The 27,248-nt window shown below is 37.9% G+C and overlaps 1 protein-coding gene across 1 annotated transcript; it reads right to left on the reverse strand.

Annotated features, from left to right (window-relative positions):
- Window positions 1-2,952: 2,952 nt before the first annotated feature.
- Window positions 2,953-26,849, reverse strand: LOC117002845 (transmembrane 9 superfamily member 2-like). Its single transcript, XM_033072327.2, has 17 exons — window positions 26,616-26,849; window positions 26,176-26,243; window positions 24,816-24,909; window positions 23,124-23,251; window positions 22,770-22,899; window positions 21,707-21,834; window positions 20,619-20,730; window positions 18,428-18,507; window positions 17,394-17,502; window positions 15,103-15,235; window positions 13,909-14,028; window positions 13,683-13,740; window positions 11,379-11,538; window positions 10,585-10,736; window positions 8,944-9,055; window positions 8,355-8,526; window positions 2,953-3,597 (listed from the first exon to the last, which is right to left on the reverse strand). Exons 1-17 carry the CDS (start codon window positions 26,730-26,732, stop codon window positions 3,530-3,532), a joined length of 1,941 nt encoding a protein of 646 aa, XP_032928218.1. The 5' UTR covers window positions 26,733-26,849; the 3' UTR covers window positions 2,953-3,529.
- Window positions 26,850-27,248: the final 399 nt, after the last annotated feature.

A 27,248-nucleotide genomic window follows, 5' to 3' on the forward strand; every position in this document is an offset into this window, starting at 1 on the left:
TTTAATAACATGGCAATTAGTCAGGTACTGGAGCAAGAAACATCCAGAGAATAAACTTTTGAGGTAATTTATATTTAAATATTTTAGACTTTTCTTGCTAGGCTACACTCCTGCTGCTGCTGTTTGTCAAAGGCTGCCATGTGCTGCACTTCCTAATAAGAGGCACTGAAGAACCCTGACACAAGAAAACCTCAAAACAAAGACGATTTCTGCTATAAGCAATGCACTTTGCCAGCAATTGTCTTATTATACCCCTTAATCATTGAAAACAAACAACATCAGAATGAAAGCCTTTTTTTTATCAGTGTTAAAACTGAGAAAATAATTCAGTGAAAAAATAGCACCTTATAAAGAGTGTAACAGCCAGTCTGAGGGCCCCACACGTGAGCTTGGGTCTTGTCTGGATCCACTCACACTTTCCCTCCCTCCTCCCACAGCCCCATCCCTCCGTGCAGCTGGAGCCCAGCCGCTCCTCTGAGCTTTGGCAGTGAAGCCTGGGTGATTTGAGAAGTGCCTGCTCCCGTGGCTGAGGAGATCAAAGCTACCATGTGCCAGGTCCTCACTGCATCAGTTATTAACTCAAACTGCCATCAGCTCTCATTTGAGCTAACACAAATTATGGCAGCTGGAAAATTACCCAGCCATAAATCACCACCGCTTGGTTGTGAACCATCAGTTCTCCAGAATTCTCCTCTTCTCCTCACCTTTTCTGAATTTAAAACAAGCAAACCAGGCAGCAGATACATCCAGTATTTAGTTAAATGTTTTTGTAATGTTGTTGAGCAGTCTTAATTAGGTTAATTAGTTCTCTGAGGTATCCTAGAGAGCAAGGACTTACACAAAAATTAATATGAAATGGATTACATATCAAGGCATCAGTTGCTGGTATCTAAGTACTCAAAACATTCATGTCCCTATAATGACTCTTTCATCATCAAAATCCATCACTGACTCAACACAGAGCGGACAAGATCCTCAGCCATGCTTGAAAACCTCCCAAAGAGTAGTGAGAATCACTAGAAAAATCACATTATTACAGCCCATTCTGTGCTCAATGAAATTAAAACTAAGAAGTTTGTCTATTATTTTCTGGCTAGGGCTTACACCACCTTTGTATTTAGCTTACAGCCAAGGGGCTTCCTCTATAAGCACAAAGCCAAATTACAGCTGGCACCCTTTCTGTGATCAAAAAAAGGTGTCAGGAAATTCTGAGGGCATATATTCAGATTCTCTACAAAACAGCACAAATCTTAGATACGGGGACAGCAAAAGTTTTGAGATGTAGAGGACCTCAGGAGGGAAAATGGGAGTGGTTATCTCTTAGGCGGGTGCAGCAGCAGTAGCAAATCTCACACACACATGAAAGTTCACTGATAAGAGTTTGAGAACAATCAATTTTATTTCATGGCTTTGGTTCTGGACTACTGGTAAGCTTCAGAAACCTGTTCAACCCACTTTCTATGTTTTAGCTCAGTAGTAGTCACAGTCAAAGCATCATAAATACAGTTTTACAACCCATTTTACTTCGCCTCTTGTGAAATGTGTATTTATTAATCTGGCAAAATTTCCTGCTGGGAGTTTATGGCAACTGTAGCTCCAAATTTTCTCATGAATTAATTTCCCTTTGAACACATAAAGTTTAAAAGCAGTTTCATGCAGCATAAGTATCCAATAAAATCCCCCCAACTTTAAATATAAAATTTAATAGGAAGGACCTATATAAACAGAGCAGCATCAATTCCAAGAGCATGAAATCTCTTATAGAGTGGTGCTCTTGAACCAGTTGATAACCAACCACAACCTGATTTCTCTGATGGCAATGCTGTTGTTTTCCACCTCTGCAAGGGAACAGAAGGGAAATGGAGATACTATTGGTAGGAGGGAAAAATATTTGTGAGGCTGAGTTGCTATCAAAAGCATATGTGAAACCTCATTGGGAACCATGTTTACTGCAGCCAGTCCCTCCTGGTACACCAATGCTTGACACTTTTTAAGTTGTCTCTAGCTTCTTTTTTATGCCACAGGCACCGTTCAAAAGATGTGGCATGGCAGTCATCCCATCTGAGCCAGGTGATCTGTCCCAAGATTTCAGTAACCTGGAAGGAACAACTACACATAGAGGTGAGACCTGAAATCCTCATACCAAAGATTACATTATTGAAAGGATAATAAACATTAACTGCAGTTACCTGGTGTTTATATGACTATGAAAAGATACAGAGTCATTTTGGGTCTTGCAAAATTGTGGGTTTAGGTGCTGAAAAGTAGCTTCCAGTAATGAATGTTTCCATATGCCACTTAATAAGCTTTGAGTATTTCACCCATTAATCTGAGTGAATATCCCCCTACTCACCTCCAACAGCATCTGTAACATAGCCATTGGAATTACACGTCTGCAGTGATTCTGCTCAGGTTCCAGGGCAATTAAAGATTCTGGGGAGCCCCTTTAAAACTCTGACATTCTTGAAAGAACCTCTGCCACCTTATAGCTGAAGAGGTTAGTAAGATACTCCATGTCATGTAATCCAGCATTGAAGCACAAGCTCTGCAGAGGAGGATAAAGGCTTCACCTTTATAAAACACCCATTTCCAAGCCCATTAGATTAATGTCTAAACTTCCCAACAAACTCAATTCATCTTCACAGGATGAAGAAGACACATGCTTCAGATGGCTTCAAGAAGAAAAAGGGGATTAATCTTTGATAGAAAGTAATCGTTTGCCTAGCAAAAAGATATTTTAGGTAAGTTGGAGAAAGCACAGAGATGATGCACAGGTCCAGAAGCCCCTGCCCACCCTACAGTCACAGATTCAAGTGACCCACCAGTCCTTGCACAAGCTGCAGCCAATCAAATTGCTTATAAACAATACAAAACTCAAAAGCAATCAACTGGTCAAACTAATATGAACAGTGTCCAAGTAGTGAAGACCTAATTAAAAAGAAAGGAAACATGTCGTTTGGAGTTGTGCAGTTTTATTTGAACAAAAACCAGTGTTGATATTTTTAATAAAGTCTACATTACACTAAATGCATGTACACTTGTAAGAAGATAACCTAGTTGTAAAGAAGGTGCAGGATAATATGTACAATCATAGTTAAGTTAAAAAAATTCACATTTTACATAGATTTACTTGACAGTCCTAGGCTTTCATGGTATATAAATGGTAACCAAAAGAGGTAACAAAAAAACCCAAACCCTAGTCACAAGGTGATTCAGCTGGAAGACTGCATAATGCACTCATATTTTTAAATAAACTAGTTCATAGAATTCTTATTTGTCCTAAATCAAATTTTGGATATTATTTTTGAATTACTATAATTAACACGTTCAATGAGTATACTGATGTAAACATTTTTGTTTATACCAAAATGGCAATGGTGCCATTTTCTTCAATAAAAATCTGTACTTTATGTTGTGGTCTGGTCTTCCACTCTTACAAACTAGAAAAATTATGCAGGATGTTTCTCAATACATGGTAAAAATTATCAAACAGCAAGGGAGATATGTTCAAAATACGCTTTGAAGCTTTTCAGTCCACCTTCACAACACTGTAAATCTTACTTACAAACCAGAAGCAGGCAAAAAATCCAATAGTGCCTGAAATGAGAAAGTAAAAATGGTTAGTTTATCTTCCAGTTTGCCCTGAGAGAGAAATCTAAAAAGTACTTCCCAGCAGGACAGAATATAACATTGCAATCCAGCCAACTACCCAGAAAAACAGCACTTCCTAAATTTCACACCACACATTCATCCCCAGGCTAGGTTATTTATTTAGATCAAAGATGACTTTAGGGACCAGGCAGCTTCATGTACATTTAAGCCACTGATGACCGTTTTGCCACCACTATAAGAAGGGACACAAGCACCAGTTCAGCAACTGACTTTTATAAACACACATCAGCCCCTACCTGTTTTTTTAGGTCTACAATACTTCACTGCCACCAATGAATTATGACCCATAAGCAGGCCTTGGAAAAATTCACCTCTCCCAGTTTCATATTCATTGTGCTCTATTTATACTATAGAATAGAAATTCTTCTTCTGTATATCCTGTTACTTCCTTTTGGCAAAGGAATGCTCTGGGTCCTACAGCAGCTGGAAGCAAGCAGCAACTGAAAGCAGCAGTGACAAACCAAGACACTGTTTGAGATTAGTATGTACCAATTTCCTTTTTTTAAACTGATGAACAAATTTGTGGTTTTCACCGACAGTCACTATTATTGGGCAACTGCAAAGACATTGTCCATCACATTTATGTTTAAATTACTATAAGAACTTCATATGCAAGTAGACAGAGTCCCAGTCAATTAATTTAGTCTTCAGCCTCTAAAGGCAGCAATGCACTGTTCCTCAGACTTTTACCTAGTTGTAAACTGCTGGAGAGATGTTAACCCTTAACAGATAAAAAGAGGGAAGATCTCAATTACACTGAATTCCCTCTCAAAGACACAGCTACATGCCAGCCCCTTGTCCACTGCAGGCACTCTCAAGATCACGCACTCAGCTCCTCCAGTTTTATATTATCCTTTTCTGTCTGTACAGCCCATGTTTAACATCAGCTCCAATATCTTTCACTACTGTGATTGGCTTAATAAATAGAAGATTATTTATTAAGCATTTGGGTTTTTCACATGAGTTACATTTCTATCTTTCAGACCACATCTACACATTTCCCAAGCAAGCAACCCATCCTGGGATGCTCATTATCTGTATGCCAACTCTTACATTCCTCATGCTACCATGTATGTTTTCAGTTAAAGGTTTTTTGACCCAGCACCAAGCCTAACATCAATTCCTCCAATGAGCCTGTATAATCTGTTTGTTTGGCTTAATCCAATATAACAAATTCATTTCTTGGTTAGTGTTTACTTTACCCAATACTAACCACTCACCAGCTTAAACTGCATGAAAAAGCACCTGAATGGTCTGCATTGAAGAACTCACTGTTGTGGGATTTATCTTTATTTTTCCCCTAAGAGGGTGACTTGCATATTTTAAGATTCTACCTTTTTAAATAATCCCTACTAGGCTAGAAAAGTGATGCCATCCCAGGGTGCAGCAGCTCACTGCATGTCATTGATCATTCTAGGGAGGCACAGATAAAGGATCTTCTGCAAGACACTTTTAAAACTCACAAACCCAGATATGAAGATGATGACTCGACACTTCCTTAGCCAAGGAGCAAGATATGTCCAAAAATTCATTTTTATTTAGTGGGAAGACACTGACAACTCCATTGTTTTTTGATAATCTTGTCCGCAGATTTATATTCTGCTGAATAGTTTGGTCTGCAATACCACTTTTTGATACACAGAAACAAGATGTTATACACAAAGCCAGCATCTAACTGAGTAAGGGACAGTTATTAGTAAACCAGGTTAAATTCAAAATTAAAAACAATGTCAAAATACATTAAGCGGACTCTTCTGCTCTACTCATCTCTTCTACCTTTATTGTTTAATGAAGAAAAAAGAATTCAAAGCACGAGCAGATTGTAAGAAAGCAAATAGAAAAGCACTCTGCACTTGGCTGATACTTCTCATGTACCTTAAAAGCTCTCTGTATCATACTGGTTTCAATCACTGCACAGTGGTGGGTGCTTCAGAATCTCAGATTCTAAACACAATCTACCCAGAAGATCAAAACTCAATTTTGAAAATGGCATTAACTCACAAGTGAAAATGATGTTCAAAAATAGAGGTCACTGTAAAGAAACATGCTTTGACTATGTTCAGCATTTTTTTGCCTCCACGAACAAAATACATGTAATCATGTAGCTATCCCCATCCAACCACACTTGTTATTTCTTGAAAGAGTAGCTGCACTTTGTACATTAAGATCAAATTGCCTGGTTGGGGTGTGCACACCATCAGATTTCACTGGTCAGATTATATTGCTCAGTGTTGCTGTAAAACCTTCAGTTCCTATTTACTTATTCATTATGATCCCTTTTGTAATGCCCTGGGTAACGCAATGCACTGCCATGGAGAAGGTATTAACACTGCCCTTTATATTTCTGTCAGAGTTGCTGAGACCTAGTAGGCAAGAATAGAGAAAACCAGAATACCTAGTCCTAACATAAGTGGAATGGATCAAGGTCCCATTTCTGGAACACTGTCAATGCAAACAATGTATAAAATTACATCAGTAAATTCCTTCACCTTCAGAAAATGTGAAGTACTGAACCCTTGTTTTCTAAAACAATGGCTGCTAAGGAAAACAAAGCAAAGTTAGGTGTCTTCTGTTTGTGCTACTTGTCTAGAACAGCTTACACTTCAGGCCTAAAAATCTATCACCTAACTAAATATGGAAAAGAAAGTTATCACAGCATTTTACATTAGCAAGGATTTATGATGCAGTTCGTGTATTAGTTTTAGCCATTAGCTTTCTAGTGACTAGCTGTTCTATGAAATGTAAAGCAAAACAAAAGAGGACCACGTAGTAGCTTTCCTCATGAGCTACAAAAGCAACATAGTGAGTACCATTGAGGGGTTTTTTTAAACGAAAAACGAAAAAGACAACACTGCAAAAATAACAGCAGCACAGCTTATTATGGTACTTCAGGGGCCTCACTAGCCTTCATATCAAGAACTCCAGGATGAGCATATCTGAAGTTTTTAATACCATTTCAGCAGCTGCCATGACAATTTCAATTATTTTATATATGAAAGGGACACTTTTAATTCTACCAATTTGCATATTATAAGCGATATTGAAATTGGCAGGATAGCAACAAACCTATGCTAAAATCCTGGCACTTATTAACATATCACTTTAGTATAAAAGTAATTAAAACATTTTAGATTATCATTTGGGGTTTTTTTTAAATATAGATAAGTAAATATTATAGAAGACATCCGGAGTTTGTGTGTTTCATCATGATTTAAAGAGAGGTTTAACTGGCAATATGCAAACTTCCATGTTTGCCTTCTAATAATTTAAAAATAGAAAAATTAAACCCTCCTTGGTTTTTCCCCCTGCTTCTTCTTAGAACTTTTAATTATTGTTCTTCTTAGAAGAGACACGCTTCTAAAGAACAAAAACTAGCAATAAGTGATAGTTACTGTTATTTCATATAATTTCTACAGCATAACTGCTTTGTTCAAACACATTCAGGAATTTTCTTCCTGTTTTTATCAACAGTGGTTCTTTTTGCTTTGTGTCAACCTGTAGTAGAAAAAACAAGGATGAAAGAGGTCCTTTTCACTGCTACACTGACAAACTTGAAGTCTGATGCTAAGACTTACTTTCATTACCTATTTCAGCCACTCTTTTTCAACTGCATTTAACTGCACTTAACTGAAAGATGCATTTCACGGAGTGAACACAAAATAATCACAACAGCTTTCAACAAACAGGCAGAAGTTAAAAAGTAACGATATAAACTATCATGCCATCCAGAGAGAAGTCCTCCATTACAAATCTTTGGAGTGACTATCACAGCTGTTCGTTTCTGTGAACAGCCCATCACACATGAACAAGCATTTTGTCTAGTTTTGTCATTACAGTATTTCATGAAGCCAAGCAGTGACACCTAAAAGATCTGACTTCATGTGTTAAATCTGCATACACAACAGCAGCAGTATGATGAACACTGAGATAAAACACCCATGGCTATTTTTCAAGGCCAGTACCCTTCAAAGAGCTTCTTATTTCACTAACACATGGTAAATTTGGCACAGATTTCTCATCAAATCAACATCAAAATTATTGTTTCAGTCAAGTGATTATGAACATTAAAATAATCCTGTAGAAGATACTTGGTCTGCATGAGTTACATCAGAAAAATTGGACAACTAACACTGGAGAGCCATATTTCAAATCAGCTCCTCCAAAATAAGGTACATTTCTATCCTTATGAAGTGGTTTAACGAGCAGGTAAGATAACTCTAACAATACTAAAACTTTATTTGTCAACATTCTCTTCTTGCCCAGCACCAGCCTCCTTCACCTGCTGATAATGAAAACTCAAAGTATCTTTTATCCTCTATACACAGAGTGAAATTATCTCTTAACTACAGAACTTCTAGAGTCAATTATGAAATCCAGAATCAAGTTAATACTCAATATCAAAGTGAACAAGAATAGGCCTTTGAAAATATAATGGTTTGAACTCACTGCTACTATAATATTCAATAAAGGAAAATTAATTCTATCATAAATAAATGCAATTTTAAGTTAGGAAGAAAAGGTAAAAAATATTTTGCTGTGCTGTGTCACAAACCATATAAGTAACACTGCCTAAAGAGTCATACATTGTATTTAATATTTTGTGCAATCTAAATTTCATTTAATGCTTCTCATTTCAAAACCAGAGCCCTCTGTATTAATTTTAGTTAGAACATTGTACTTACCTGTAAAAAGGAAAAAAATCAAGACCATGATCATTGTGTAACCAAAGTATAAAATGGTGCTGGCAGTTCCTGTTATCTGGAGTTTGGAGAAGAAGTAATGGACTGCATAGATAAAAAGATAAACTGCTGTAAAGCTGCTGGTCAGGAATGACCTCCACCACCAGTGATAGTCCTGAAAGAAACAATAAACCATTCACTAAGAATCATCATGTAGGAAATGGAATATAGAAAGGATGGTGAAAAAAATAACATTATCTTATGAAACACATTTAATTCTGCAAAATTTAGGTCAAAAAAATTCCAACATGGCACATAGACATTTTATTTCTTCAAAGTCAGCTGTACTGCTTCCACTAGGAAGATGAAATTACTCCAAGATCAAAGCTGTTTGATTTTGCTTATCTGTTGCCAGCAGTTGATTTTGAAGCAAAAGGCACATTTCAGAACAGTGATTAAGATGGGCATGCCAAGGCTGAAAACGCAATCAGTTCATAATGTCCAGCACTTGACAGTGTATGTGAACACCTCACCTGTATTTCTAACATTTTTCAGCTCTAAGTCATATTTACATCAGAACTGTAACTTTTACCTCTGCACACAGATGGAAGTAGCACAGCAAAACTGTAGCCTCTGAACATGTAATTAGAAGAATTATAAAAACTAGGAACAGGAATCCAAACATGTAATACATCTGATGAGACCTAAAATTAAAAACAAATAAAAACATGAGTCTCATTTCTAGTTGAAGTTCTGAGTTAATTCACAGTGTCATGTTACCAGATGCTGAGTTAACTGAAAACAAAACCAAAAAAAAATTCCAAAGCAGCAAAACCAAAAAACCCACACCACTGGAGTAACTATGCCTATACCAGTACTGGTTAATCTATAAAAAGTTTTCTTTACCTGAATGTACTCTGTAAATACGCCTTTATTTAAGCTACCAGTAACAAAACCATTGCTTTACAGGGCAACAAAGTCTTCAATTATACCTGAAATCAGCATCTATGAACTTTCACAGAGAACAGTTACAGGCAACTTCCACCAGAGATGTTTATCACTTCATGTCTCTTTTTTGGGAAGACCTTTAGCTTCCCCAATTCCTGCATCACCTTTACCCTTTCCTAGCTCCAACATTAACTTCCTTCCTACTACTGCAGCTAAGTTTACCAGGTGTCTGCATCTCCTCACTACATCCAACCAGATGTTCCTCCACTCCCAGTCTATCCCCAGACCAAGACTGACTTGAAACCAAGTGCTAACCAAACATAAAATCACCCACAATATCTTCCACAAGGGAAATATGTTAATTTACTTTTAATCTGGTGTCTTTCAGATACGGGAAGTAACCAAATTAACTTTACTGAGTGAAGGTGACAATTACTGCAATTACTGACAGAGGAAGTATTATTTGCATATTCCCTCCATGCTTCCCTTGTGTAGGATAAAGAATGAGAAACAATTTAACAATTTGCTAACTTCAACTATGAAAGTCCACAACATACCTGTTTGTCTGCTGATTATATTTTTCAGCACAGCTACATTACACCATATCTTTTTTTTAAGGACTGATATAAAAAGCTAAACTTAAGTATTTGTATTTAAGAACTGATATAGAAAACTGTTCTGTAAGATCTCTCAACCTATACAGATGACACCATAAAAACCTGGCAATTTCAGGATAATATTTCCCATTGAACAACAATATATTAGACATTTCACATTTACATTGTGAAAGTTATGAAAGATTGCACTGTTTTAATTTTGCATGCACTGCTTGATTAGTTTTTGCAAGATTTAGGAGTGGAGTGGATTGTTCATGGGGAGTGGAGTCTTTGTTTTGCAGAATATGGAATCCCAAGATCTTGACCTGATTCTGATCTACACAGTTGAAACTGCTAGATCACGAGTTTCATAAATCATAATATAGTTACACAATAGAGTATGCTCTACCTAACCACAACAGCATGAAACCATATTTGTGCTGTACAGAGCCAGGAAGATAAAACAAGGTAATAGGACAACCATATCATATTTTGAAGTTGTTTTCAAGAAAAATTAGCTTTGTAAATTCTAAGCAGAGAAATAAAGACTCTGGAAATTCCATAAAATCTGCAAAATTATTAAAATTTTAAAATTGGTTTATTCCTTATATTATTTGCTTTGGGATGTTCAAACTCACTGTGTGTATTATCAAATCTGTGTAACTAGAGGGAAAAAAAGTGATCCTCACCAAATGCTATTCAGAATGAAAAAAAGTTGAATAAAAATACAGCCAAATGGTAAGATACCACCCATGATGATACCAGGCAATGGCTTTGTGAAAAATGACTGCTCTGGGATTTGGCGAGGAATCTGGTTTGTACGCACTGGATGTTCAATAGGCTGCAGAAAAAAAAAAGAAATAAAAGATGAATTATTACATCATAAATAAGATTATTTTTCCCTAGTGTTAGCATATAAAGATTTGATAAACGTAACTATCTTTTCATTCATAAGCCATCACAAGTTATCAAACAAAAAACCTACAAACTTGATGTCCATCATTAGGAAAACGCACATGCGCTTTAGACATTCCAACTATGGGTCAGTAAGCAAGGTAGAATACGAAGGAAATAAATCTGTCCAGTCCTTAATTAAAGACAAAATAAAATCTAAAAAATCCAATAACATTGCCTTTTTCTTAGCTGTCTGGCATTACTTCAAACTAGTGAAGTACAAAGCTGAAGCCTCTCTGAAGCACTACTTCAAACCTCAGCAATACTACCAAAAAGCAAGTAAGAGCTAAAAGAACATTATTAAAACCTGGTTCTAGTGAACAGACAGAAAAAAACCTGTTTGGTGTGATATTAGAAATATATACTCTGTTTCAATATCAAGACAGTAAAATTTTACAATCATAGGATCACAGATGTTTCAATCCAGGTAGATCCCATCTAGAACTCTTGCTTAGAGATTCAATGGCCCAATTACAAAGAAATTCAAAATTTCAGTATTTCAAATCTATATTCAAAGGACCCTCCCTACCTTCTCTTTGAAGCCAAAATAGGCACCAACAAAGGTTAGTGGGACTGAAATTCCAAACCACATAGCAAGGATAGCCACCAAAGTGCCAAAAGGGATGGCAGCTGAGGAGCCTTTCACCCACAGAATGAGATTCATGATGAAGAAATCAGCAAAGACAATCCTGAAAAACAAAATCAGAAAATATATTAAGATATTCAAGAAAGAATAAATATTACTTAATATTTAAAATAAATGTAGCTTATTTCAATTTTTCAATTTCCCAGCAGTCCTAGCTCCTTTCACCACTGGTACAGTTAAAAGTAAAAATGCCTGCACCACTCAGTGCTTGCAAGGTAGATATCTATGGTAAAGCCACTTAAATAAATACTCTGTACATAACACCAAAAAGTAACAGAAGCATGCCATTGAAAAAATCCATACAAAGAATGGAAAAAGATAGAATACATTTTAAAACTCCTTACCTGAACCTTGTTTCCTATTAAAACCATAAATATTTCCTTTATTTCTATCCTTTACAAATAGTAAATCCTTTCTGAATAAATACAGTGATAGCAAAACCTCCTATTTAGGAAGCCCCATGGACTCTCACAACAAATCTAATGTGCTGCTGCAATTTCTGTCACAAGAAGAAGAGGGTATTAAAGAGGGCTCTGCTCTAAAACAAATGTTTGTGTAAACTTGGAGTTACATATATTAAGTAGCCCGTGCTTCTGGAGAATTTAAATAAAGACTGCATCAGTCACGATTTGTCTCCAGACCCGCTTTTCCCTCCCCTGTTAAACACATCTGCCTCATTTTCTAAACATGTTGGACAAAAACTAGAAAACTCAGAGATGAGAATCAAAGTGTTGCTGAATCAAGGTGAGATGAAGATTTCAAATATACCCATTCTGAAAAAAAGCAAAGTGCACCACTGCATGGGTTTTGTTAAAAAAGTGTTCCTGAGACAGAATTTCAGCTGCCCTGAAGTGAACATGCATCCTTTCACTGCATTTAACTTTAAAAAGGAGAAAGGATTAGAGCAATAGACAGGTTCCCTTTTTTTCCTAGGAGAGACCTGACACTTGCCAAAACTGTTTGGGGGAACAGACTTGCTCAGTAAGCACACCCAAGCGACCCCTGGTGTAAGCATCTTGCTGAACACCAACCAAACAAACAAACAAAAAAAAAATCAGATCCATTTTAGAAGTCTTTCTAATCTTTATCATCTACCCAGGCTCATAACACAGACCTCACTTACCCTCTCCATAGTAAGAAAAAATACTGCAAATATGTATTCCCATCAGTCTACTGAGATTAAAAAGGCCTTGGGTTGTTTATGATATTATGCAAATTCACTGAACTAGCACAGTGTAATCAGGGCATCTGTTCATATTCTATCAGCCCCAGTCATTTTATTTCTGTGAAACTCAATTTATTTAGGAGTTTAACCGATAAGCACGGTATTCTTTCCATCAATATATATTTTCTTCTCTCTCCTGATAACATCTAAATGACAGTGGGGAGACTGGAGCACATTCCATTTAGAATATTTCTCACAGAAATACTACACTTGTTTGTTATCAAGTTCACTACCTTTCAATTCACAAAATTCTGCTTTATTTGAAGCCAAGTCATGTTTTATTCATTCTGAGGTTTTGTGGGGGGAAGAAATACCTTAAGAAATTTCTAATCTTTTCTTCCACTTTTGCCAAGGGATAACTTCATGTACTCAAAGTTGCAACCACAAAGCATGGAAGACTTGCAGAAGAAATTAGTTTCTGCTCTCTCTCCCCACTAATTCTCACAAAGGGTCCTAAGAGCTATGAAAGTCCTATTGCCCTTCCCAAGCAGGACAACATTGGCCACACTATATAGTATGATACACACTGCAGCCATATCCCAAACTGGACACCTCCTACACTTATGTAAGAAGATTATAACCAGAATTACCAGGAACACTCTGAGTACTGCAGTATCAAACTGGAATTATCCTATCACTGTGCCCAATGCTCTGGTGCAGTGATTCCCAAAGACTGACACAGCCTTGCAAGAAAGCTGCCCCATTCCTTCTACCCCCACAGCTGACAACAAAACAAGAAGCCAAGAAACAGTGTTCTGGACTACCAGGCTCCAGCTCCTCAGAATTCCCTTTTCTTTATATTCACACACAGGCAGCACACAAAAGGAACAGCAGCTTGGGAGTACCATAAACAAAATCACACAGACAAGCATCATAACAATTGGCTTTTCCCCAACTCCTTCCCACTTCAGATTTGTTTCTACTTAAGAATAAAGGAAAGAATGAGGGGAAACAATACAAACCCAGGGCAGAGCAGAGCTGTAAGTAAGACATTGGTCTTCCACTTCTCACCTCTGAAAGCTGAGGAGAAAAAGTAAAAACAATTTCAAGCTCAAAATTTTTCCAACTGTGTTGCAGAATGGCAGCAAGAGGCAGATGTGCTGAGAAGCTCCACTTGGAGGTTTATATTCGGCCCAGCAATTCTGAATTTAACATGCTGTGTCACGTTAAATAAATGCATGTACTCACTTTTGTACATTCTAGCAGACACATAACCAGCTGGTGTTCCCAGTAAGACCCACAATACAACTGCACAGGTCATCAGAGCACCACGGTTGGCAGGAGAGAGGAAACCAAGGCAAGCTAGGACTAAGAAACAAAAAGATTCAGTTAGTTGTGGACACATGTCAAATACCCACAGATCACTGTGAAGGTTTATCCCTTTCACTACCACATATTTAAATGAAGGCTGAGTGCATAAGCTCTTGTACAACCTCATCACATGAGCATACCCCTAATGGCACTGTTTCATTCAAAAGCATTATTTCCACCTCATCTCTTAAGTAGAAAGTATCTCATAGCCAAAAAGCCTGAAAAATAAAATGCCACCATCCATCAAAAGCATTTTCTCTTGCAACCAATTTCTTTCTATACTACAACAATGATTAGGCAGGAAACTACCACTGCTGATCAAGATACAGAGTTGTGATCAACTGAAAGACAAGCCTATCAAGAAAATTCTAGCAATATTACAGTATCATGCAATAAATTGAAAAAAAGCAGCTCCCCTATGAAAGGACAAAATCTGAATTAAACCTGGAGAGTAAAATTTGAAAGATTCTTCTTTTGTACTAAGTATCAGTGTACTTTCCAATTTTACTGTACAGTAAGAAAAGGAATGCTCATAAACTTTACAGCTAGCCAATAATAAAATATCATCTCTTGACAGGTAACATAATCACATGCACATACATATTTATGGTAGGCTCTCATTATCTCAACACTGTGTCAGTACTATTTCACTGGCGTGCACTCTTCCTCGTATCTCTGTATGGTTGCAGGCTCACGTCAAACATATTGGACAGAAAGCGTTCCCAGAACATTAAAACCTTGATTACATCTTTGAACTTGCATTACTGGACCCTTGGATAATTTATGCCATGCAAAACTGTGTTTTTAAAAAGAAACTTGTAAGAAGCAAGTCTGATTTCTGAACTAATGAAGAATCTGCATTAGCCCAGATATCACAATGTTTCAGTGACAATGCTTACAAGAGCATTACTGAAGCTAATTACTGTTATGAAATTGCATTAATATTATATGCTACTAAAGGAAGGACTTAATTTCTTCATTTAAAGAAAGCTTCTATCATTTGTTTAATAATATTGCATCTTTCTTATTACTATTACACTACATACACATCACCTTAATGAAGTTACTTACATAAAGTAATAAATGTCATAATGAAAATTTGGGTTCCTTGTCCCAAAAAGACAGACAGCAACATTCCCTTCCTTGGAGGTCTAAACACATCTCCATGAACCAGCTTCCAGCCAAATTCCTCTTGGGCATCTTCCTGTATAAAATCAACAATGTCTTTAGCAGCAATACATAATGCAGCAGTGAATTAACATAAACAAGATGCAAAATACATATTTAAAGTTTGATTAGCTTCCAGTTAAGATCCAAAGCCAGACTAATTGCATCTGATTCATCACTCATTGATTTTATAACCCCCTAATGGTTCCATGAAAAAGATTGATCAAGAAAATTTTCATCTCCTAAAGCAAGAAAAAAACAAATGTAATTAGTCAAACCATAGAACATCACTCTAAACTTAAACTCAAACAAAGCATTCAGTTTAGTTTTAACTTCAATCTATTTCATGTATTTATCTTTTCCAGTTTCGACTTCAAAGCCCATTGGTCTCAATGACAGTGCTGGTAAAGAATGTACTGTCTCTGTACTCCAGAAGGAAGTTTGCTCCCTGGAAACATGAGGGATGAGTACCAACACTGTCCAACTGCCAGAGGTGAATGGATGGAAGGATGGAATGGGAAGGGGGAAACCTCAGTCCAGTGGATCTAGGGAACAACTGCCAAAGAACAAAACTTTTCAATAAAGTCGCTCAAAACAGACACTTTCCCTCACAAAAAACAACCGAGCAACAAAACTAACACGTAGAACCACAGGTAACTAACCCCACAAGAACACCCTCTACTCCTCAGAAAATTAAAAGCTACAAGTTCAAGTCAAAGTAGGAATACTGAGTTCAGTTCAAAAGACTGCTAAAATTAAAGCTTGCCAAAAACCAGGGTAAGAAAGAAAGCTTGTCAATGACACAGAGCACCTTAAATTGCAAAAAAGAAAAAGAAGAGAGCTTTACCTCTCACTGGTGAAAACATACTGACATGAGTTCTCTTCAGTTCAGGAATCCTCTCTTAGTCATAAGACCCTAAAAGTAATCTAATGATTTCTAAACACTTCATTAACTAATGTCTTGCAAATCTGCATAACACTAAAAGCCAGCTAGCACCAGTTGAAACATTAAATGCACATTCTAAGACCACAGTCACTGGCTGGTGCATCAATCTCTTTTGAAGTACAATCACCAGCATCCCCTAAATGTGAGATACTAATTTGCTTCCCTGCATATTCTTCAACTTAAGTCCTCTTTTGCACAATTATTTCACACCTTTTCAAATCAGCTCCTTCAACTGCAACAGATCTTTAAGTCTTTCAACACCTGGCAAGAAAATAAAAAACTGGCTTTATGGAAGTCACACCTATCCCTGTTGCTACTCATAAAAACTAATCAAGCTTCTACAAGTCTTGCTCTATAACACATTAAGAACGATCAGCTAAGACAACATAGTGCAAAATATTGAACGTAATTTAATTGAGAGATCAAACAGAAGCCTCGCAAAAACTATCAGTTAAAGGACGCGAGAAAAATCATCCCACTTTAAATCACTGTCTGGATTTACATTAACAGAAGATATTCAATATCCACAAAGAGTACAAATACAGTCAGACGTTCTAGTTTCAATATGAAACATTTTTGTGCATGTTGAAGTATTTCTTTAATGAGATGGACAGCAACAAGAGTAAAAATGCAAACCTCTGCTGTATCTGACATTACTTCTCATTTTTGAGTTGCAGATGCCACTTTTACTAATGAGAGAAAGGCTGAGTAAGAATTACTCGCAGTCTACCGGTCAAGTCTCTTCAACTCACAATCAGTTATATTCTCTTCCCCTACAAAAACCTGCTGCTTTCCCATTTTAAGGAGTACATATCTCAGAAGAACTCACAACAGGTTCAGTTAGATGGCAACAGACTTCAGTCATCTCACTAATTTAAACAAACTAGACTCTGTTTAACACAGCGATTACCACAGGAATTGCATTTACAAATAAAATAAAATACAGTTTATACACATAACAAGTAGTTCTAACATAGCTAGAGGTCAAAAGTTGTGTTGCACATTAACTCACTATTATCATCTCCTAACTAAACAAAGTGATTCCACCACACTTTCCAGCCACAGGTAACATCAATTTGTATCAGTCTATGTTAATCAGAACATCTCCAGTAACTTTTAACCCCCAGAGATATTAGCATGTATCAAACTCAGCATAGTTACGCATCTCTAGACTGTACTTAAAACTAAGACACAGACATCACTACAGGTACAAAAATGTTCTCACATAAAAGCTGTAAATTTTACTCACAGAAGAATCGATCTGGTTGTATCTTGCAATATCTTTATGAAGAGTCCTCAGAATGATCATAGCCACCATGCCAGATAAGAAGAGAACAATTACGAGGGAATTCATTATACTGTAGATAAAGAAAAAGTCACACTTTGAATACAGTTATTCAGGTTTCAGGAGATGTACCAGTTCATACTACATGTACAACTCAGATCTGAGGAAAAGCCTTAGATATTCAGACCTTTCAGTACTTTCCCATCCGAAGAAGATAAAGGTACACAACTTAAAAGTCTGTGACTTCTTAGGAGACAGAAGTGAGGAAAACAGTATTCCTGATATCAAGGTATCATGAAGGTATATTTCATGATACACTGCTAATTCTGTAGACAGTTACATACACTTTTCTTTATTTTCCTCCTTACATAACTCAGAAGTGATTTCTGAGAAGTGAAACAATTACAGTTATAAAGTAGACTGTCAAGTAGGTTTTATATTTACCAACCAATGAAATCAATACTGTGCTGTTTAATATTTTGTAGAGAATAATTTATTTGGATTAGCCTTTCAAGACTTACATTGCAATACATTAACACTACAACACAAATTACATACTTACTTAGTACCATTCCCACGCTATGGAGGGAAATAAGCAAGAGCTTTTCACATACATCTTTTACTCATAAAAAAGGCCTTTTTACTGTAAGCAGCTGCTGAGTACAAAACATGCATTCTGCTTATGTACCTCTCACTTGGCAAAGACAGACAGTAATAGTAAGAACACTGCAGAGCTGCAATGACTCAAAACTCTCCAGAATGGAGATGATAAAGTAAAACAATGGAAACTGCTTTCCTTTTGGATACTGATGATGCATTCCTTTCACAAAATGCAGTAATACAATTGCTCCTAAGAGATGAAAACTTACTTCACATATGAAAGCAAAAAGTTTTCCAGACTGAAAACCTACAGACTTTGTTCTATCTCCCTAGAAGTACAATTAAGAAATCTTTGTGCTCCCCTGCAAGGTTACTCACTGAATAAACACAAATCTTACCTAAACCACTGAATGTTCGTATGTGGCATGGACTCCAAAATGTAGTCCCACCTGGAAGCCCACTTAATACTATTCTTTTCCTATAAGGAAATGAAATAGTAATTAATAGAAGCAAGTACAAGTTTATTGCAGTCTCTGAGATGGAATAAGCATACCACATCCATTCCCCAAACTTTCCAGTCAGCATTCATGTCTAAGCCTGGTATCAATCCTGGATATAAGACCTCTCTCTTGCATTAATTATTCTCTAGAGATTCTAAAAGAGTATATTTTCATTGAAATCTTCTATCCATGTCTTCTGGCTTTAAATTAGGTTTCACTAAGCCTCATCTTTCCATGATTTGTGATGCAGCTGCCTGCAGATCCCAACTGCTGAAAAACAATCATGCCATCATGATTTTCCCAGCATAGCACACTGACCTTGAAACTTCAACTTTGTCAAACATACTCCAGAAAAAAATTGCAGGAGAAACTAGAAATGTTTCTCATCACTTTTAATGCATTTAGCACAGCCTTCTTCACTCTCTGCCATAGTATTGCCTGACAAAGACTGTTTTCCACTCTGATTCCTGGCAGACAACTTTCATTTCCAGATATTACTGTGATGGACCTTCATGTGTACAACTGAGGACTCCTTCTGACCCATAAGCCTTGTCCTCCTCAGCTGCTCTCCATGGATATACACACGTGTTGTACTGCTACCAAATTCTATCCCCTGACTAGCATGAAGATCAGCTGAATTTCTTCATTTACTCACAAAGTGCTAAGTTTGTGCAGCTGAGTACCAAACTGCTCTCATGTTTACATTTTTGTACACTTGTTTACTAAACATTAGAGCTATGATGATGTATACTTTTCACACAGTGCTAAACACCTTGTCCATTTCAGTTAATTAAAGCAGACACCGTAACTTTCTCATCAGAAGTCAGCTGCCATATTAGAAAGGACCATAAAACAGTCATATATGTTACTGCTTTAAGTAGTCAGGTTTACTGAAACTGATGTTTCCCTATTTAAAAACATTTCTCACTGATAAAACACTCCCCTTTCAAGTTATTTTGAAACTACTAATAAAAAGTAAAACACATGAGGTATTATTTTAAATCAAGGCTTATGGATGACAGGGAAAATAAGCAGTTTTGAAGTGCCACCTGCTGGAAGTATCCAAACCCACTGGATGTGAGCCTTACCTGCTTCACAGCAGGGAAAGAGTGTAGGTACCCAAACACCTCACCCATTGCATGAGTAACCAAAGTTCACACTGAAGTTCTGAATCAGTTTACCCCAAGATTTAAACACAAATGATAATGAAAGAAGGTTCATCCATGTAGGAAAATCAGCTGAAAGAAGATTGGGTGTCTCAAGGGAAAAGTAACAGGCTACTGAACCTTGCACCTCAAGGTCACTGCTTCAAATCAAATTCAATTTGGCAGGATGAAAGCTGCTGCCATATCATGGCTGCTTCACTGTCTGTACAAAACAAGCTGGTGGTCTCAAGCTAAACCCTCTAAGATTGGTGCCTTATATCAGAAAAACAACCATGCTATCAGTACAGACTGAAACAGAGGTACCAAGATTTGAAGTACCTTGAACCAAATTATTGTCATACCCACAGGAGGTTACTTTCCATGTTGGGGTAAAGAGCCATCTTCCAGAAAGCAATACCCTCCTAACTCATTACAGGCTGAAAAAAGCATTTGTGTATTAGTAAACATTAGAGTACTAATTTTATCACCTTCTCAAGAATAAGCCACTGAACAAAATAAAAACCACACAAAATGAGACAAACCTTGCAACCTAATGAAAAAAAGCTTTACAGTCAACACTAAACAAAGAAATGTCCCTAGATATAAAGACGAACTGTTCTTCAACGTAAGACTCTCAGCACCCTGACTGAAATCTGAAAGCAGAGTTTACCTCAAAGAAGACAACTCTTCCAGTCATTCAATCTACTTATTTTCTATTAGTAATAAAACACAGGGGAAAAAATGTCTTCACTTATATTTTCATAGTGTCCTTCAAATTACAGGAACAAAAAATCTGTTAAGATTTTCATAAAAATACTTCACAAGACCATTCTTACAGAATTTACACTGCTGTAATCCAGTTATGGTTATTAGCAAGTTATCCAGTTGCTTTGATTTCATTCTTCTGGGGAATTACGTATTCACATAACAGAGTTAATACTTACTTCAAATGTCACAGAGTAAGTGTAAACCAAATTCAGTTTACTGGTGAATTCTCCGGGAATCTCCATAGGTGGGCCTTCACAGCTTAAGTTGTTCTCATCCGCATGCTTGTAGCTAATGGGGAAAAGTAGTTAAATAAATTTTTTCATTTTCTTTTAAAACATTCAGCACTGTGTTCCAACCACAAATACTCCCTATCACGAGAGCTTCAAGGTTGAAGCAAAGCACTCAGTCAGAGAATGACAAAATAAAGTACCTTTGCAAGAGAAAAACCAAGTACAAACAAGTCATGTTGTACCAAACATGTCTGTATGACTTCGGAAACTACAGCAGTGTAATTTATTAACTTATTTAACTTCCACAGAAAAGAGAGAAATGCTTAGCTATAAAAAAAACCTACCTACTTTGAAATTTTATAATTGCACTGTAGTTTTCAAATATAGATAATATGAACAGATTGACTGAAGGCCAAAGTAGTTGCTTCAGTCTTTTTCTGACCTGAGTTACTGCACCTCTGCTCTGGTCAACACAAATACTAAGAAGCTACTGTTTGAGAAAATCAATTTGTCTTCTTAGGAAATTTGTTGTCATCTGCAGTTCCGAATACCAGCATTAACATGGTATTTCATCTATACCTCTGTACCAAACTCCCACAGGAAAAAGTACAACTGTACATTCATCCCAAGTATGTTTGGGAGGTAACAGATCTGACATGGGAAACTGCTACTCAGTGAAAGAATGTTTCTCAGTGTATCTGAAAATATGCACATCCAGATACAAATCAACTAAAACACGAAAAAGGCTCTGGTTTCTTAGGTCAGATTCTGGAAGTCTGCATAAGTAGCTTTTCCATCACAAAGGACTTTGGGGAACACTTCAAAAGCAAAGTTAAATGACATTTACAGTTGTGGAAGTGTCCTTTTAAACAGTTCCAGATATAAACCAACATACCAAAAGCTTTATCGGAAGTAAGAATAACAAGTCCCTCAGAATTTATTAACACCAATAACATCTCTAAGGAACTGTTTTCTTTGGAACTGCTGTTTGGACTCCAGAGTACCAGAACCTGCTGCTTTAAAGCACAATTTACCTTTGTGGTCTTAGTCTTGCCATCACCAGTCTTGCACCAGGCCAGTTTTCATCCTTTCCACTGTGGTACATGATTGTTATGTCAATGTGGTTGAAGAGATAGAAAGTGTTCTTCTTGTTAAACTCTGACTACAAAACATGATCATGAGAGTGAGCAACTTCTCCAACAGGAGAGGGCGCAAGAAGTCAAGAACTTTAAAATGAGACTGGTGTTGCATGAAGGAGCAACAAAGGGAAACACTTCAACATTAATACACCTGTATAAAAGATCAGTGTCAAGAGTCTGGGGAGCCTGAGGAGTAACTGAGTTGGAAAGTGACTGTAGACAGAGTAAACTGAATGGGCATGATAAATGCAACACTTCAAAGAACCATCAGACCTGCTGCATACAAATGAACTGACTGCACTGCAGGCAAGCAGCAGGTCAAACGGCAGAGAAGAGTCATGGAAAGCTCTCTCCTCACCAAGAGGAGTGTTGTCCCTCACCCAGGAGGTATAAAACTCTATCACTATTATCTGCAATTGTACTAGTTCACAATGGAACTCCCAGGATGACTGACACATTTCCAACTGTCAACATAATTTTCCCTGTCACTGCTATGTTTGTTATCCTTCAGCCATCTGGGAAAACCCTGACACATTTAACTTGTAAACTGTGCTAGACATAACTTCTGCAAGTAGAACACAGAGCTCATTTCTAGGACTTCATTAGAAAACTTCTGAGACCGATAAAAGAACATTTTGCACATGAACACAACACAAAGAATAAACAGGTTATAAGATGGACACATATGAAATTTCAGAACAAAATGTCAAGTTTCTAATGCTTTTAAACACATGATTCTATAGTTTTATAAAACATTTTGGTCAAAGACCTGAATGAACATTTTATTTGGACAACTGAGACACTGCACACACTAGCAGCATTCAGCTCTGTCAGTGCCCACAATCTGAACACTAAGCATGTTTACAAACATATATGTTCTTTCCCAGGAAAAGAAAGCTTAAAAGCAAAACCACAAATGAAACCACCCTATACTAACAAAAAAAGTTCCACCACTTACATTTATAACACAAGCATCTTTAACTCTACCATCTGGAGTAACAAAACATCCTATTGGAAATCCTGGATTACAGTATTTTTGTCCATCTTCCACATCGTAACACCACGTTACAGGCATGTTATCGATAATCCTAGACAGAAATCATCAAAGAACATGTCCTCAGAAAGGGATGCACCTCATTTCACAGTGACATTTCACATTCATGTAACACACACACTTTTGAGTAGTGCCTACAAGATGCACAGTAGAGAGACAACTATCACACACAAGGAAGAAAGCAACCACTTAAAACACAGATAACAAATGTCCAAAAGCAGAAAATAAACCCAGTCTCAAGCATGTGTCTTGGCTTACCAGTGATGTTGATAATTCAGTTGCATTCCTTTCTTCAAAAAAGCCAGTTTGTTTTTATCAGCACTGTTTCCTGGGTCATATGATCTTGTACAAACCTTCTTGCAAGTTTCTTGCTTTTTAAAGGTGAACTGTTAAAAAAAAAAAACACAAAAAAAAGTCACTTCAATTTTGCTTCAAAGATCTTTCAGCATTTTGGGTTTTTTTCAGGTAAAATAGGCAGGTTTTTTAGCTACTTTACCTCCTTACTGTAAGTTTCTAAAGGATAAACCCTGAGGACTGAAAAATGAAAATCAGTAGAAAAGGTATTGCTTTTTCTTTTACCAATTTATTTTGATAATTTCATCACCTGCTAAAACAGACTTTCACTACACCCTTCTTCAATGTTTCATGTTAACTTCAGCTGGTTTTCCCCATGATGACCAAGGCTGCCAAAAGCACAGGTTGCACAACATCTAAGCTCCAAGCACAGACATCACCTAACACAAACACACATTTGCACCTCCAACTTCTAATCTGGTTAATATTTACCTGTTAGCGAGCTTAAAACACAGTTAAAAATTCTAATGTTATCAAGACCCAAATGCTAACCAGGAACAGCACTTTCTAATTACTGCACTCTAATTACTGCAACCATTTCAAACAATTGTTATAACACTTAATCCATGCAATACGTTTCCAGTCCAAATGACCCATTATGCTACATATTTAAAAGCTTCTTGGGACCACTAGTCATAAGACTTAAAATTACATTAGCTCAGAGAATCAAGGAAATTTCTAAGAGTAGTACATATAAGGGAAGGGGCATCACCTGCTTAACAGACAAATGAAAAGATGTGATCAGGTCCCTTATGACTCAGAAACTGCAGACTCAGAAACTGCTGCCTCTTTTTCTCACAGGGATTTGGATTATCTGGCAACTACCACACACACACATAGCACAGTTTTCAGCTTCACTGGCAAATCCAAGTCTGGAAACTGCATTTGAACACCATATAGCTTTCAAACACCAAGAATTACTGTTTGACTACAACTCCTCCACTGCTAATAACTGTCCCAAGTTGATGGCCTTTTTGATATGCTACATTTGGTCATTGCTGATGTAGGGCATGATACAGAAAAATACCACGTATTCAATTCACAAAATATTTTCATACATTTATTTTTCAGAAGGTTCCAAGTGATGTGCATCAACACTGAAAAATTTGGTTTCAGACAATAGATAAGCATGTACAAGCAGAGAAAAGCTGCAAATGAGCCATAACCTAATTTCCCCTTCCCACTCTGGAAGTTGCCCAACACTACAGCCAAGTATATGAAACAGTTCCTGAACTACCACTTTATAGTCTCCAAAGTTACATTAAATAAACAAATTATTTCACATCATCTAACACACCTTACATCCAGCTATTAAATAACTACATAAGATACAGTTTCTGGACTTCTCTACCACAGAGCAACAGGCAAGAAGAGTGATCACTGGCTCCATTCCCTAACTGTAATTAACCTAAGATGCCGTTGGGCTGGGAGGAGTTTTATTGGGTTTTATTACATAAACTCCACAGTGCTTACATTTGAAAATATAAACAAAAATAATCACCCAACCATCAAATCTTCAGCTTTGTCTACAGATTACAGCTATCAGAACAATAGCTATCAAATTTAAACAGGATCAACTTCAAAGCATAAAATAACCTTATACGGAGACGATGCTATTCTCTCCCCAAACAGCACTTGTCCAAGATTTTCTGACGGTCTTTTCTCTTCTTTATCTTGACAGAAGTCAAAACTGGAAAAAAAGAGCAAAGATTCCCTTTTATTTTAATTGACATATAACTGTAAATACCAGACTAAAATAAATTCTTAAATTATGTCTTTAACATAGTAGTTTTCATTATTTTTTTGACAGTTCAGCCACTGGTAGTTAAAAATCTCAAAGCCTTTGCAAAGAAAGCTGGCACCTATTTTAATACCAATTTCAACACATTCCAACACATCTTTAACAAAATGCACGCTCCTTAGTCCACCCACCCTTTTCAAATTTAATTTCAATTTAATTAAACAATTCAACAATTTAACTAAACAATTAAGCAATTTAAACATACAATAGAATGTTTCATTGTGGAAGGGACTGTGCTACAGACTTCTCATTTCTCTTGCAAAAAGTTTCTGAAAAGCTACACCCCTTTCTTAAAGGAATATTTACAAACAGCATTTAACATGAAACACATTTCAAATAAGGAAAGTGCTTTCAGTATTACAGTGCCACACTGTCAAACACCATTCACCAATTCTTTTAAACGACATACAGGCTGAAACTGCTGAATACGGGAGAATGTAACCATTCTGGCTTTTCATTAAACACAGGTAGCAGCAGCTTACATTAGAAACATAACATAACCAAACATAACAACATAACAACAAACAAACCCACACTTACCGTTGGTACATAAGTACTTTTCCTCAACCAATGGTCCTAAATTCACTGGCTTCCATAAAGTTTAATGGAAATAGAGACAGGGGGATTTTTTAGCTAGTCTCTGGTCTTGCTTCTACTGCTGCTCTGCCCAGAGAAAGAACTAAAACACCTGCAAGTTTTCTTTTCTGTGCCCAACAGCAAGACTGCAAATCATTTTGTTTGTCCTCGCTTTGTAGGGCTATAAATATCAGCAAAAGCAGATAGAAGTTTTCATATTAAAAGTGACTGGTCTCCGAGTTTCCTTCAATTACCAGAAAAAAGGAACTCAAAGCATCTGACGTCCTACATTTGCCTAACCAAAAGAACTTTCAAATATGTCAGTCAACATTAAATCTAGTACTCAGCTCAGAAAAATGCACCCATAAGAAACCCTGCAGCCTTTTTTTTAACAATAACAGAGGACGGTTAGATGGCACAGGTGTGGCCTTCGTCCCTTCCTCCCTCTTGTACTTCACTCCTGCCACTGAGCACTGGATTCACTCTTCCATCCCTACAGCCACAACAACACTGACACTCTTCCGGGAACAGAAAAGCACCTTCCCAAACGCTCCTGGAAACCTCTTGGGATGTACTTACGCATCATATTCATATGGTAGTACTGATTCAACAGAGTCCAGCCTGTTCACGAAGAGCTCAATTAGTGACTGAAACAGGAAAGGTGGAGAAGTAGTATGAAAATACGGACTTTCAGAAACAAACGTGTGGCCGGTAGGAAACGCGCGGGTAACTAACAAATGCTGCTACCCCATGGCGGAGTTACCCTCGGCTGCTGACAGGCCCGGCCACACCAGGAACAAGGAGCTAAGGGTCCTCCCAGCGCTGCCGGGAAGTCCGGCGGCAAAAGGGAATACCAGCCCGGGGTGTCTGTCTGCCCGGAGCAAAGGCTGCCGCCGCGGGAGGACAGCCGCGGGCAGCGCGATTGGGATAGACCCCGCGGAGTGCCCTCGCCGCGGGAGCCCCGAGCGGGGCAAAGCGAGGGGCCGGCCCGCGCCGGGCCCGCCTGTGCGGGCTCTCACCTTGCAGCTCTCGGTCTCCTCGCCCTCCTCACAGAAGCTGACGGGCGCCAGTCCGGGCAGGTAGAAGGCGGCGCCGAGAGGCGCCACCAGCAAGAGTGCAGCAGCCAGCAGCCTCATCGTGCAGCCTGGACGGGCCAAGGCACCATGAGGCGCAGCTGCAGCCTCGATCACCCCGGGCAGCGCCTTGCAGAGGCAGCCCCGGCACAGTCGGAGGCGGTGGCGGCCGCGTCACGGCCGGGTCGCGGCCACAGCGGCTGCGCGGTGAGGGCGGGAAGCGCCGGGCGCCATCTTGGGGAAGGGCACGCCGAAGAACAGGCGGCGATAGGACAGGGGGAATGGCTTCCCGCTGCCAGAGAGCGGGGTTGGATGGAATACTGGGGAGAAATTCTTCCTTGGGAGGGTGTGGGGGCCTGGCGTTGCATAGAGAAGCTGTGGATGCCCTATCACTGGAAGTGTTCGAGGCCAGACTGAACTGGGCTTGGAGCATCCTGGCCTAAGGGAAGGTGTTCCTGCTCATGGCGGGCGAGGTGGGGGTAGTGGAATCAGGGATCTTGAAGGTCCCTTCCAACCCAAACCATTCTAGCACTCTATGATACCAGAATCTCTTTTCAGATTTTAGCCCCCAGCAAAAAG

This window comes from Catharus ustulatus, chromosome 14, assembly GCF_009819885.2.
Source record: "Catharus ustulatus isolate bCatUst1 chromosome 14, bCatUst1.pri.v2, whole genome shotgun sequence".
Classification (NCBI taxonomy): Eukaryota; Metazoa; Chordata; class Aves; order Passeriformes; family Turdidae; genus Catharus; species Catharus ustulatus.